General features: G+C 44.0%; 1 protein-coding gene and 1 pseudogene across 1 annotated transcript in view; one reads left to right on the forward strand and one right to left on the reverse strand.

Moving 5' to 3' along the window:
• Positions 1-497: 497 nt before the first annotated feature.
• LOC120925167 lies at positions 498-626 on the forward strand (annotated as a pseudogene).
• A 6274-nt stretch (positions 627-6900) lies between these two features.
• COQ5 (coenzyme Q5, methyltransferase) overlaps positions 6901-14492 on the reverse strand; it is a 38702-nt gene continuing 31110 nt past the window's right edge. The window contains exons 6-7 of the mRNA XM_040350196.1: positions 13453-13564; positions 6901-7166 (exon numbers count right to left, since the gene is read on the reverse strand). Coding sequence (XP_040206130.1) covers positions 7065-7166; positions 13453-13564 — 214 coding nt within the window. The 3' untranslated portion in view covers positions 6901-7064. The remainder of the gene's footprint in view (positions 7167-13452; positions 13565-14492) is intronic.

The raw sequence follows: 14492 nt of genomic DNA on the forward strand, positions 1-14492 counted from the left end.
CTTGCCCACTGTACAGAGTTCATTGGCATAGGTAGAGCCAGTGGTGTCCCACTACATAATAATTTATTCAGGTTGCAAAAAGATTACAATGTTTGTATATACAGGTCTCTGTCAGTCTATCATTATAGCAATTTGAATGTTGTGCTTTATTCTTTATGAGCATAGCAATTCTCTGTAGTAGGATTGCCTATAGCAGGGCCAAACCTTATATTCCCCACACACATGTTCCTGAACATAGCTGTAGTAATGATGGGTGCTGAAATGACCAGCAGCTGGAAACCATAGATAATCAGAGTGTAGAAATGTCATCAACACACCGAGGATTCTTCAAAAGGGTCACACGGTACGCATATGGCATCATTTCAGAGTCACACAGGGCACCTTCGTCAGGCAAGTTACCTAGTCACTTGCCCGGAAAAAGGGCCCTATGTGGCTCTGAAACATTGCCGTATATGTACCGTGTGACTATGTGAATAAAGCTTTGGACCCTTTTGAGGAATCCTTCTCGGCCTTTTGGCTAAGATCAAGTGTAGTATCTGTTCTTATCAGTTGCCAATAGGTGGTGCTAAGCTGACTGTCCCCAGTACCTGGGCAGAGGGAAAGGGATGGCAGTCGGCGGACGCTAAGCCTGTTGGCGTGGAGGTGAAAGCCTTCTGATCGGGACAGAGAGGCATGAGGTCGAAGCTGAAGGGCCGGGTCCCTGGCCTTTGGCCTGGATTTGGTGGTGTCTGCCCCAGTCAGTTATTCGGGAGAGAACCCTTGCTCCTCCTTTTACCGGGAGGGGCGGGTAGTATTTCCCAAATGTAATTAGGTGGGAGAGTTGGAGGTTGTGGGTAGTAGCCTGCTTAGGTGGGCTCTCCCCGACCTCTTCTCCTACCTTCCTGGCTGGGAAGGGCGCTGCCAGTCCGGACCTGGGGTCAGGGACCGTTGAAAAGCCTGTGGAGATAGTGCCCCTGGAATGGCAGTCCAGGGGTGCCATACATTGCACGAGTGTTTGAAAGGGGCACTCATCTCCACATTCACACTTGCCTCTTGGGTCGGGCCTTTTGGCTAGGACCAGAGGAATTTTTGTTTCCTGGCCGGAGGGCCGGCCAACGTATTGCACATTGGTCACTTTTCCTCACTCTCCCATCTTCCTTATTCCACACTTTCTTTTTTTTATTTCCCCCCGTGTTTGTCACTTTTTTGTTTTTTTATTGTTTGGTGCGTGCACTTTATGTGTGGCGAGTAGGGTGCTGACCCTCGGGCCTGCTCTGAAAGTCTTGGGAGTCGGTGGACATGGCCTTCTGGCTTAGTTCGCCGGCTCTTATGGGGTCTCCCTTCGGGGGAGCCTCACCGAGGAGGGTTCTGTTTCGGCAGTCCCTCCGAGGATGTTGGGTCCTTGTGGCTTCGGCCAAGGTGGGTCCATATGGCTTTGGCTGTATGGGCCACAGATTACTCTTTTCCCTGTCAGGAGCCTAACGCCCTGGGGGATCAGCGCTGGGTCCTTTTCGGAGGACCATTTGACGAGGCACCCGTCACAATTTTTTGTTTCACTCTATGTGTGTGCACATTTTTTTCCTGCACCGGGTGGAGTTTTTGGGTTGTGTTTTGCACGCCACAGGCTTTTCAATAGAACAAAAAAAACATTTCAGTCACACAGGGCACCTTCGTCAGGCAAGTTACCTAGTCACTTGCCCGAAAAAGGGGCCCTATGTGGCTCTGAAACATTGCCGTATATGTACCGTGTGACTATGTGAATAAAGCTTTGGACCCTTTTGAGGAATCCTTGGGTGTTGATGACATGTCTACACTCTGCCTATAGCTGGGGTCTCCACATTTTCAGTAAGAGGGCTACACAGTGGATTTTATAAATCTTTGCAGGCCAAAAAAAAAAGTTTTATAAAAGGATCACCTTTACATCCAGGAATGCCCATAGGGTCTCCCACCTACATCCAAGAGTGCCCATCAGATATCCCCCTGGCTGGCTGGCAGTGGATGAACCAGTCTCTATTTTACGATACATAGATCACTGCCAGCCAGACCGGGTATTTTCACAGACAGTTGCTGTGGACCAGAGAAATCTTGTTGCAAGCTGGTCATGACTCACAGACAATAGTTTGGAGACTGCTGGCCAATAAGATAAAGTCCCTTCAAAGCAAACTTCTCAGTTATATTTTAACCCTGACTTACAACAAAATATTTTTGCATTAATAGTAAACTACGGGAACAAAATTAGTGCAGCTCTGTAATCATTAACACAATAAACACATCAAATGTATTTTGTTTAATGTAAGCAGTGTAAAAGTACCAGATGGGGCTGTGCTGTGTAAATTTCAGGACTGGATTGACAGCAGTACTTTGCAGGTACAACCACGTTCACATACTGTATGTATTTAATCTGTGTATCTAGTTGAGTTCAGCTTTAAAACACACTTTACAGCCTCCCACAATGGGGATACCTTTCGTTTAATCTCTTACAACACCACAAGTATTGCAGATACTATTGTTGCATCTATGTGTCCGCATTACACTCCATTCGGTGTGGTTTAGTTCCCCTGTGACCTTGTGGAGTATTTTCTGGCAAGAGAAGCTCCAAAAGGTTATAAAACATTGATGACACTTCAGCAGCCACTTTATGGGTATGTTTGTGTCATTAAGCAGAACTGCTTACTAATGTTTTGTACAATCAAAGAGATAAAAATATATATTTAGAGATTGATTAATCTTTATGATTCTCTAACCACTTAACCCCCGGACCATATTGCTGGTCAAAGACCAGAGTACTTTTTGCGATTCGGCACTGCGTTGTTTTAACTGACAATTGCGCGGTCGTGCGACGTGGCTCCCAAACAAAATTGGCGTCCTTTTTTTCCCACAAATAGAGCTTTCTTTTGGTGGTATTTGATCACCTCTGCGGTTTTTAGTTTTTGCGCTATAAACAAAAATAGAGCGAAATTTTTGAAAAAAAATAATATTTTTTACTTTTTGCTGTAATAAATATCCCCCAAAAATATATATAAAAAACCTTTTTTTGCCTCAGTTTAGGCCGATACGTATTCTTCTACATATTTTTCGTAAAAAAAAAAAAAAATCGCAATAAGCGTTTGATTGGTTTGCGCAAAAGTTATAGCGTTTACAAAATAGGGGGTATTTTTATTAATATTTTTTTTTTACTAGTAATGGCGGCGATCAGCGATTTTTTTCGGTACTGCGACATTATGGCGGACACTTTTGACACATTTTTGAGACCATTGGCATTTTTATAGCGATCAGTGCTATAAAAATGCATTAGATTACTATAAAAATGCCACTGGCAGTGAAGGGGTTAACACTAGGGGGCGGGGAAGGGGTTAAGTATGTCCCTGGGTGTGTTCTTACTGTGGGGGGGGGGTGGCCTCACTAGGGGAAATCACTTATCTTCTGTTCATACATTGTATGAACAGGGGATCAGCATTTCCCCCCCTGACAGGACCGGGAGCTGTGTGTTTACACACACAGCTCCCGGGTTCCCGCTCTGCAACGAGCGATCGCGTGTGCCCGGCGGCGATCACGCGCGCCCCTAGTTCCCTGCGAGAGAGCCGACGTAGAGCTACAGGCTCTTGCGCAGGAGAGCCAACCTGCCGCCGTAAAATGACGGCGGCAGGTCGGCAAGTAGTTAATGTCTCAAATTACTAATTTCTAAACATGTGCAGTTGTAATAAATGCAGAAATGGATTCGCAATTGACGAGACGCCGTGTGACACTGCAAGGTTGAAAATGAAGTGCTAGATTTATATATTATCTGACCTGCTGACTACCTACTAATTATTAGACCTTCTGAATCATTACTCAAAACATTACTTTGCTCATAATGTCCTTATTTTTACAAGACATTGAAAGTTTTGTAGCGCATTGGTGGCATAAAAAAGAAAAAGGGGGGCCTTATAATTTGTCATTAACCACTTTGAGCTCCGGAAGATTTTACCCCCTTCAAAACCAGGCCATTTTTTGCTATTTGGCACTGGCAATTGCACTGTCATGCAACACTGTACCCAAATGAAATGTATACATTTTTTCACACAAATAGAGCTTTCTTTTGATGGTATTTGATCACCAATGGTTATTTATTATGTAAATGGAAAAAAATATATATATAACTGAATTAAAAATAACATTTTACTTTCTGCTATAACAATATTCAATAAACATGTAAAACAAATTTTTGAATTTCTGTATATTAATTGGTTTGTGCGAAAATTATACAGTCTACAAACTGTGGTGTATAAGGCTGCATTCACACCTCGGCGTACAAAATCGCGGCGTTTTGTCCCGCGAATTGCGGCGACAAATAGCGGCATTTTGTACCGTGATTTGCGGCGACAAAACGCCGCGATTGTGAATGCAGCCTTCACCCCCTCTATGGAGATGGTTCACATCTCCTATGCCGAACGCCGAAAGCCGCCTGAAAAAAAGGTCCGGGACTTTTTTTCAGGCGGCAGGCGTACGGCGTTCGGCGTGGAGATGTGAACCATCTCCATAGAGGTGCATGTTAAATCATCCCTCTGGCGTCTCGGGGCTGCAGCGGCGTCGCACTACAGGCGTATATACGCCTAGGTGTGAACGGGGGCTTAATACTGTAATTTACGCAGCTATGCCACTATACTGCTAGTGTGGCGGGCAATCTGGTTCCACTAGCTGGGAGGTACACTGACGTCAATAGTGACAATAATACAGTGATCACTTAAAGCGGGGGTTCGCCCTGTTAAAAAAAAAAAAAAAAGTTTTTTTTTATTAGACCATTAAATTCGGCATCGTAGCGCGAGCTACGGTATGCCGGTCTTACATTTTTTATGCCCGTACTCACTGCGGTATCGCTGATTGAAGAATCCGGGGAATGGGCGTTCCTATGGTGAGAGAAGGTGATTGACGGCCGGCCCTGGCACGTCACGCTTCTCCGGAAATAGCCGAAATAGGCTTGGCTATTCACGGCGCCTGCGCATAGCCTGTGCGCAGGCGTCGTGAATAGCCGAGACCTACTCCGGCTGTCTTCGGGGAGCGTGACGTGCCAGAGCCGGCCGTCAATCATCCTCCCTCTCCATAGGCACGCCCATTCCCCGCGGGAGTCGATTTCTTCAATCAGCGATACCACAGTGAGTACGGGGATTAAAAATTTAAGACCGGCATACCGTAGCTCGCGCTACGATGCCGAATTTAATGGTCTAATGATGGAAAGGAGGGTGAACTACCGCTTTAATAATGTCACTGGCTGGGAAGGAGTTAACATCTAGGTCAAAGGGTTAACGGTGTGCCTAGCAATGTGTAATGTGTGTAGATTTACTTTACGGTCAGTTCACGGTACAGTACACAGAGTTCTGGGTTTTTGTAAACACAGAACTCTGTGCAAGATTAAAACAAAATCAAAAACAAAATTCCAGACAGAAGTAGTGCACTGGACAACATCAGTGAGGAGAGGAGTATAGCAGACAGAGCTACTTTTTTGTTTTTAGTAACTGCTGGGTGATGCACGAGTCTAGTTGTTGTCCAAACTGAAATTAGGCTATAAAGTGGTTGTAAACTCACATCTACTCAATTAAGTGACTGGTCTAAGTTAATACACACAGATGAAACAAATCCTCCTACATAAAGTCTTCCTGTTTATCTGCCATTGGGACTACAGGGAGTTTCCCGGTGGGCCGATGGCTCAGTGGGCTGGCTTCAGTGACAGTGGACTGCCGCCCCCCACTGCTCCTCTGTCTCTCCCTTCCCGCACGGCACTCACCTGGGGGAACAAAGAAGCAGGGGGAAGACCAGAGGAGCATGGGGGAGGGGACAGACAGCTGACTCAACAGCTATGGCCTGGGAGTTTCTCACTTCTGCCTAATCTTGTCCCATAAGGGGGGCACCAAACTGATTCTTTTCCCTGGGTGAAATAATGTCTAGCTTCCCCACTGGTACTGCCTATAAGAGTACCAGTACCAGCCGTTCTACTCTAATAAAGTAGAACGGCTAGTGGCTAGTGAAGGGGGAGAGGGGGCTTGGGTGGCCAGGGGGGTGCAGGAGTTGTCGGCCACCATGGGAGAGACCTGTCAAAGTGGGCCAGTCTGGATGAAGTCCAGGGCCAAATTTTTGTCTCAGTCCAGCCCTGTCTGCAGTCTTCTCTTCAGCTGTTCAAAGTGCAGAATTTTGGCCGGGTTCACATATATCCGGCTGCGGTTCCCAGCGTAGGGTTCGATGCGTTCCGGTTTACTGGTTCAGGTGCGAATCAGGTCTGATTTTTTGCATGAATTCACACCTTAATCGGTCCCAATGATGCACAGGACCCTTTTGGATTGCAGTACGTGGCTGCCCTGGACATATGTGAACCGGCTCTATTGCGAGCGGTGAACACTCCCATGTCATGCGAATTGGATGCGGAGAAAACCACATCCAATTCACACATATGTACCCAGCTTGTGTACAGCTTGTCTGAGCCTCAGAATACAGGGGGCGGGGAACTGAATTTACACACGGCAGAGGTCAGCGAGAAGAGCTCTAAAGTGGATTGGAGGGAAGACACAACCCCCCCCCCCCCTTTCAGGCAGCACATAAGAATAGAGCTGAGGCTGTCAATCACAGGCTGTGTGCTGGAGCTCCTTTCCGGTCATCTTTTTTTTCTTGGTTTCAAGAAAACTTTTTAGAAGTGACTTATGCAGATAGCAGAGAATGGAAGCAGCAGACAGAATGCAACTTAGTGCTCTTGATTGAGACAATTACAAAGAGGGCTATGCATCCTTCATGTCAGAGGTCTGCAATCAAACTGGATCCTGCATCATTCCTACATTCAACCATTAAAATTTTTACAGAGTACAGATGGCTACCACACATATAGCTGGTCTTCACACCATGACCACAGACGTTTTTCTTTCATTTCCCATTATACTGCTCATAGGAATAACATGCTATGTGTCCATATATTTTATTAAAGTACAAATTTTTACAGTAAATATTTAATACAAAAATAAGTTACGGGTTATATTCAGCAAATATATCTGCATAAATTTCCATCAGTATTTGTGTTTGCACAGTGTTGTGGTTCTGTTCCTTTTTGTTTCCTGCATTTTGGATCATAATTTAAAACCTGAGTGAACAGCAACGACACCTGATGTTAGGTTGTGATAGTTCACCTTGAAAAAGCCAGTATCTTCAATCATCTCTTTAAATTCCTCCTAAAGTAAAAAGACAGTTACATATCAATCACTGGTCACCAATGAAAACTCTGCATTTTCTGTCTATAGTTTTTTAAACATTAAAATAAATAATAGAAATTCAGCTATTTCAGTGCAATATTGCTGAGCCTGTGGGGTGTGATGATGCCACCCCAGGAGAATAGGCGCAAAGAAAGTGGGCTGAATGACTATTGCCATTTAGCTGAGAACATAGAGGACATCTGGTGGCAAAAAGGTATTACTGCAGGGGCCAGCTTTGGACTGCATGTAAGGGAAGCATCTAAAGCGTTTTTTTATTTGAGCTTTAACGGGATGTTTAGCCATCTCAACCATGGCACATGGGCAGGGCCAGATTAAGAACATCATGGGCCTGGTGCTGAGGATTTTGGTGGGGCCTTTTAGGCTGCATTCACACCTCCGCGACAAGTAACGCCGCGTACGCGGCGTATTTTGCCGCGAATAGTGTAACTTTTTTTTTACAAATCCTTCCTATTGCTTTGTATGGCCGAACGCCAATGCCGCCTGAAAAAAAGGATCCGGGACTTTTTTTCATGCCGCAGGTGTACGGCGTCTATGAGATGTGAACCATCTCATAGACAGCAATGGGAATTCTCCCCTCCAGCGGCACGAGCGGCCGGCGTCGGGCGTTTTGTCGCGGAGATTTGAATGGGGTGTAATACATAATAAATAAATGCGTGGGAATGACATGAACGCAGCCCAGCCAAGGCAAGTGACCAAAGGCACAGAACCCAGAAGGAAGACCGGGTGAAGATGGAAGCGCCCGGGCCCCGCCTGATTCATCGCAGCACTGGAGGGCTCAGTCTGACAGGTAAGTGTACCCTAATGTGCTAATATGCTGTGCATACTTGTACATTGTGGCATAACCTACCCCAGGGCCTCTAAAAAGTAGTAATGTCAGGAAAGTTTACTACCGTATTATTATCACAGGATCCCAGGAGCCTCTCATGGGGCCCCCTACTGACCCGGTGGACGGTGGCCCTTGGGCAGTGCCTAAGTGCACAGTTGCCAACATTTAAAAAATATTTTCAGGGCCACTTTTTTATATAAGTGCTATATTTAGAGTAGCTGAGATCCCCGATGTTCCTCTATACATCATAGTAGTAATCACAAAATTAAAGGAGTACTAATAATGGGGCAGAACAAATATGAGAACTGAGATTTCCTTTAGTTGAACTAACAAAAGTGTGTCCATTCTAGAGCTGGTAACATTGAGGATATTCAGTATAATTTTAAAGAACTGTTTTTGTGGGTAAGCGACATAGGGGAGGAGTATGGACAGTATATAAGTGGGAAGTATGTGCAGGTGAGGGAGAGGAATGTGGAGGGTCTAACAGTGGGCACTATGTACAGGAGAGGAGTACAAAGGGTACGGAAAAAAGCAGTATGTACAGGAGAGGAGTGTGAAGGGTATGACAATGGGCAGTATGTACAGGAAGAGTGAGGGGGTATGACAGAGGGTAGTACGTACCAGAGAGAAGTGTGGAGGGTATGATGGGGCAGTATGTACAGGAGAGGAGTGTGGAGGGTATGACAGTGGGCAGTATGTACAGGAGAGGAATGTAGATGGTATGATAGTGGGCTCTATGTATAGGAGAGGAGTGTGGAGGGTATGACAGTGAACACTATGTATAGGAGAGGAGTGTGGAGGGTATGACAGTGGGCACTATGTATAGGAGAGGAGTGTGGAGGGTATGACAGTGAGCAGTATGTACAGGAGAGGAGTGTGGAGGGTGCGACAGTGGGCACTAAGTACAGGAGAGAAGTGTATGACAGCAGGCACTATGTACAGGAGAGGAGTGTGAAGGGTATGACAGTGGGCGCTATGTATAGGAGAGGAGTGTGGAGGGTATGACAGTGGGCACTATGTACAGGAGAGGAGTGTGTAGGGTATGACAGTGGGTACTATGTATAGGAGAGAAGTGTGGAGAGTATGACAGTGGGCACTATGTACAGGAGAGGAGTGTGGAGAGTATGACAGTGGGTACTATGTATAGGAGAGAAGTGTGGAGAGTATGACAGTGAGCACTATGTACAGGAGAGGAGTGTGGAGAGTATGACAGTGAGCACTATGTACAGGAATGGAAGGATATTTAGGGACTGAGTAGTGGTTAAGCGGGTCATACATGGATTGAAATTACGCCAATTATGCAGAGACCAGCCATAGTCAATCTATGTATGGGCTAGCTGGTTTTACACAAGTCAATCTATTAATCAACTTGAGTACAACCAGCCTGTTTTTTTTTTCTTAAAACAATCAGTGCTGCCAGCTAAAGTTAGCAACACTGATCATTGTATGCACTGGCAGAACACAATAACACTGCAGGAGTGATTCCCCCATTCACAGGTCAGCAGGTGAGAGGGTGTGTGGGGACAGGTGAGAGGGTGTGTGGGGGACAGGTGAGAGGGTGTGTGGGGGACAGGTGAGGGGGTGTGTGGGGACAGGTGAGGGGGTGTGTGGGGACAGGTGAGGGGGTGTGTGGGGACAGGTGAGGGGGTGTGTGGGGACAGGTGAGAGGGTGTGTGGGGACAGGTGAGGGGTGTGTGGGGGACAGATGAGGGGGTGTGTGGGGGACAGATGAGGGGGTGTTCGGGGACAGGCTGGGGAGAGATACTAGTCAGTGGCTGGGTAGGCACCGGTAGTATCAGAGCAAGATACACACAGGTTACATACGCCACGATCGTTAGAGCGAGAACAATAATTCTAGTACTAGACCTCCTCTGTAACTCTAAACATGTAACCTAAAAAAATGTAAAGCATCGCTTAGGATACCAAAAAAAATCGTGCTAACTTAACCAACTAGTGTTTTTTTAATGAATGAAACATTATTTTCCAAAAAAACATGTTTGAAAAATTGCTGCGCAAATACCGCGCTAGAGCTGCACAATTAATCGTTAACAAAATCGTGATCTCGATTCAACCCCCCTGACGATCTCCAATGCAGAGTTTGCTGATTCTTTCATATAACAAGTGGAGAGACTTTCAGCTATCAAAAGAAAATATCTGGGCAGTCTGCCAAGTTTTTAACAGGAAACATTGTAACTGACACTTCCTTCTTAGATCAAAGGGATAAACTTCTCTGTGTGTAAAGAACAAATCTGCCAAGTTTGTAAACAAAATGAAACATTGTAACTAACTAACATTGTAACAAAATTTAACCACTTAAAGTCCAACACTTGTTTCTTAAAGGGTCACTAAAGGAAAATTTTTTTTTAGCTGAAATGACTGTTTACAGGGCATAGAGACATAATAGTTAACTGATTCCTTTTAAAAATGATTAAAAATTGATAAAAAACAATCATATAATGTGCCTGCAGTGTAGTTTCGTTTTTGCTGTTGTTTCCTGGTTCTCTGATGTACAGAGAGCCACTAGAGGGCAGTCAGCCAATAGAGAGCAGTGATACTTTGTCTAAAACTCCTCAGCACCAATCCAGTTTCGTTTTACACACAGCTCCTTGATTAGTGACCACCGTGAGAAATCTCCCAGTACTGTGGTTATCAGGAAACAGGCAACCAGGAAGTGTCCAGAACAGAGAGGATTTACAGCAACATGAAAGCAAAAACGAACAATGAGGACATGAAACCAGGACTGCAGCAAGGTAAAGGAAGCTATTTAGATTAAAAAAAAAATTCCTTTAGTGACCCTTTAAGTTAGAAAGCAATATTATTTGCTAGAAAATTACTTGGAACTGCCAAACATTATATATATTTTAGCAGAGACTCTAGGGAATACAATGGCTATTGCTGCAATATGTTATGTCACACTGCATTTTCCCACTTCAATGAATAATAAAAACCATAAAAACAAAACAGTGAAGTAAGCCCATTTTTTTTGTTTTAATGTGAAAGATGATGTTACGCCGCAACAATCGTGAGAGAATCGTGATCTATCTTCTAAGCAAAAAAATTGCAATTCTCATTTTAGCCAGAATCGTGCAGCTCTGTACCCTGCAACATAAAAAGTGCAAAGACCACCATAGAGTCATTTTCTAGCAAAAAACAAATGATGATTTTTACATGTAGTAGAGAAGTGTCAGAATTGGCCTGGGTGGCAAGGGGTTAATTACCATGAGTAATATACAAATAATTATTATAAGCCCTGTGATCCTATCAGTCTGCTGTAGTGTGTCAGCTTGTATTTACCGTATTTATCGGCGTATAACACGCACAGGCATATAACACGCACCCTAACTTTAAGAGGGAAGTTTCAGGAAAAAAACTTTCCACTGCCCCCTGGGTATAACACGCAGGCACAGTTTACCCTCTATTTTCAGGGTAAAAAAGTGAGTGTTATACGCCAATAAATACAGTATATTGGCCGCTCTGAATGTAGCTTCTGACAGGCTGTGCAAGCAGGCCCGTATCTCCGGAACCATAAATGATAGCCGTCCCATATTTTAACCAGTTGTGGGGTAGCTCTTCCCATGCCTACCCCCAAATGTGGGGTTTCTGTGACCTCTGGTCATCGAGCTACAACCCCCCAAATTCGATCTTAAAAAAAAAAAGAAAACATTTTTTTTTTTTTTTTTTTTTGGGCAAATGGGCCTATCTTGAGAAAGGGGCCTGGAGCTGCAGCTCCATCAGCCCCATTGTTAATCCGGCCCTGCACATGGGCCACAATCTTCACTTTACCTATAAGTTCCTTCCACTTGCATCCTTTACAAATCCCATCCAGACATTGCCAACACCTTTTTCTGAAAGACAGCATTCAGAATTGGACATCCATGTCTAGGTGAATGGAAAATGTCCATTGTATGTTTAGGTAAATCTTCTCCCATAATCCAGAAACATTTTAACAGATTGTTTGACTCCTTGCTTAAAGGGGTTGAAAAGGTTCCTTTTTTTTTTCTCATAAACAGGTTCCTTTAAGCTAGTGCATTGTTGGTTCACTTACCTTTTCCTTCCATTTCCCTTCTATATGTTTTTTTTCTTTGTTTTCTTTGTCTGAATTTCTCTCTTCCTGTTCCTCCTCAGTAAGCTGTTCTAAATGACTTTCCACCGCTCGGATGATGGTGGAAAGCTTACTGAGGAGAAACAGGAAGTGAGAAATTCAAACAAAGTAAAAAAAACATTTAAAAGGGAAATCGAAGGAAAAGGTAAGTGAACCAACAATGCACTAGCTTAAAGGAACCTATTTAGAAAATAAAAGACGAACCTTTACAACCCCTTGGTTGTAAAGGTAAAAAATAATTTCCCCTAAATAGCTTCCTTTACCTTAGTGCAGTCCTCCTTCACTTACCTCATCCTTCCATTTTGCTTTTAAATTTCCTTATTTCTTCGGAGAAATCCTCACTTCCTGTTCTTCTGTCTGTAACTACACACCGTAATGCGAGGCTTTCTCCCTGGTGTGGAGAAAGCCTCTTGAAGGGGGAGGGGGCGAGCAGGAGTGTCAGGACGCCCACTAACACACAGCTCCTTTCTCTATCTGCAAAGTAGAGAGTGTCCTGACTTGCCTGCTCGCCCCCTCCCCCCTCAAGAGGCGTTCTCCACACCAGGGAGAAAGCCTCGCATTACTGTGTGGAGTTACAGACAGAACAGGAAGTGAGCATTTCTCAGAAGAAATAAGGACATTTAAAAGCAAAATGGAAGGATGAGGTAAGTTAAGGAGGACTGCACTAAGGTAAAAGGAAGCTATTTAGGGATTTTTTTTTTACCTTTACAACCCCTTTAACTGTCCTGTGGTCAGTTTTCTAGCTATGTTGGGAACTCAGCCTGCTTCTCCTCCAATGATCAGACTTGTCCTGACACACCCACCCTGCACAGCCTTTCACTCTGAAGATCAGTGTTCTGCCGTTTCTCCTCCCCGGGCTCCTATGCAACTGATAGCAGAGGGCATGTGATCACTTATAAAAAAAATAAAAAATATATATAAACATACTTTTTTTCTATTTTTTAGATCTATACACAAATGTTTTGCCTTTAATTTCTATTTTAAACTGAATGGGTTGTTTTACAAAGAGAGGGTTAACATATGCTTTAAAATGACCCAACAACTTTATATTTCAGTATAATCTCAATTAATGCTCGCTTACATTTCATCTACCTTAAAGCATACTGGTTTTTGTTTAGTGTGGAAGATTTGTTCTAAGACTACAGTATATAGATCTGGCATCTTACAAACCTTACACTAAGGGTAAGATGAAGCCTAAATCCCACTACCTACAAACATCTGGTGATTTTAATGCAAGATCACAAGAAATTGGAACCATTTCTTAAAATTGGAACAGACATAAGGCATGTGTGACACCAATCAGTCATGAATATTACCTGCGGAGGGAAGCGTCGGATACTCTCTACTAAATATTGATAAGATTTCCAGTCTCCGGCTATGACTTCTCCCAGCACCGGTATAACCTGGAAACTATACAGATCATAAAGCCTGCCAAGGAGAAAATAGGCAATATTTCATTGAGATTTTACATGCTATTGTAAAGGCTGTTTTCATGCAGAAATACACACTAAAGAACTTTAGACTTTTTTTCTACTGTCTGCGTTTTTTTTCCGAAACTGTTACAACACCAATGTGGCCATTCACTTTCGATATATATGATTTAGCTGTACTTTATTGGTAGAGCACTGAGAAAGCGTGTTGGGTTGTGATCATTTTGTTTTAAAAGTGGATTCTTTAAAAAATAAAGGATACTGTTCTTACAGCAAGAAAGTCTCTTGTTATTCACTGATCCAAACATGGTCTAATCGTTGCAAGTGATGATCACATAAAAGCACATTGCCTACAAAGACTAGGCCATGAATGGGCAACTTAAAAGGGTTGTAATTTTTAAATAGCTTCCTTTACCTTAGTGCAGTCCTCCTTCACTTACCTCATCCTTCCATTTTGCTTTTTAATGTCCTTATTTCTTCTGAGAAATCCTCACTTCCTGTTCTTCTGTCTGTAACTCCACACAGTAATGCAAGGCTTTCTCCCTGGTGTGAAGTGTCGTGCTCGCCCCCTCCCTTGAGGGGGAGGGGGCGAGCAGGAGAGTCAGAACGCCCACTAACACACAGCTCCTTTCTCTATCTGCATCATAGAGAGCGTCCTGACTCTCCTGTAGTCCAAGGGAGGGGGCGAGCATGACACTCCACACCAGGGAGAAAGCCTTGCATTACTGTGTGGAGTTACAGACAGAAGAACAGGAAGTGAGGATTTCTCAGAAGAAATAAGGACATTTAAAAGCAAAATCGAAGGATGAAGTAAGTGAAGGAGGACTGCGCTAAGGTAAAGGAAGCTATTTAGGAAAAGAATTGTACCTTTACAACCCCTTTAACCGCCTCCTGCACATATACGTCGGCAGAATGGTACGGCTGGG

This window comes from Rana temporaria, chromosome 1 (assembly GCF_905171775.1).
Source record: "Rana temporaria chromosome 1, aRanTem1.1, whole genome shotgun sequence".
NCBI classification, from domain to species: Eukaryota; Metazoa; Chordata; class Amphibia; order Anura; family Ranidae; genus Rana; species Rana temporaria.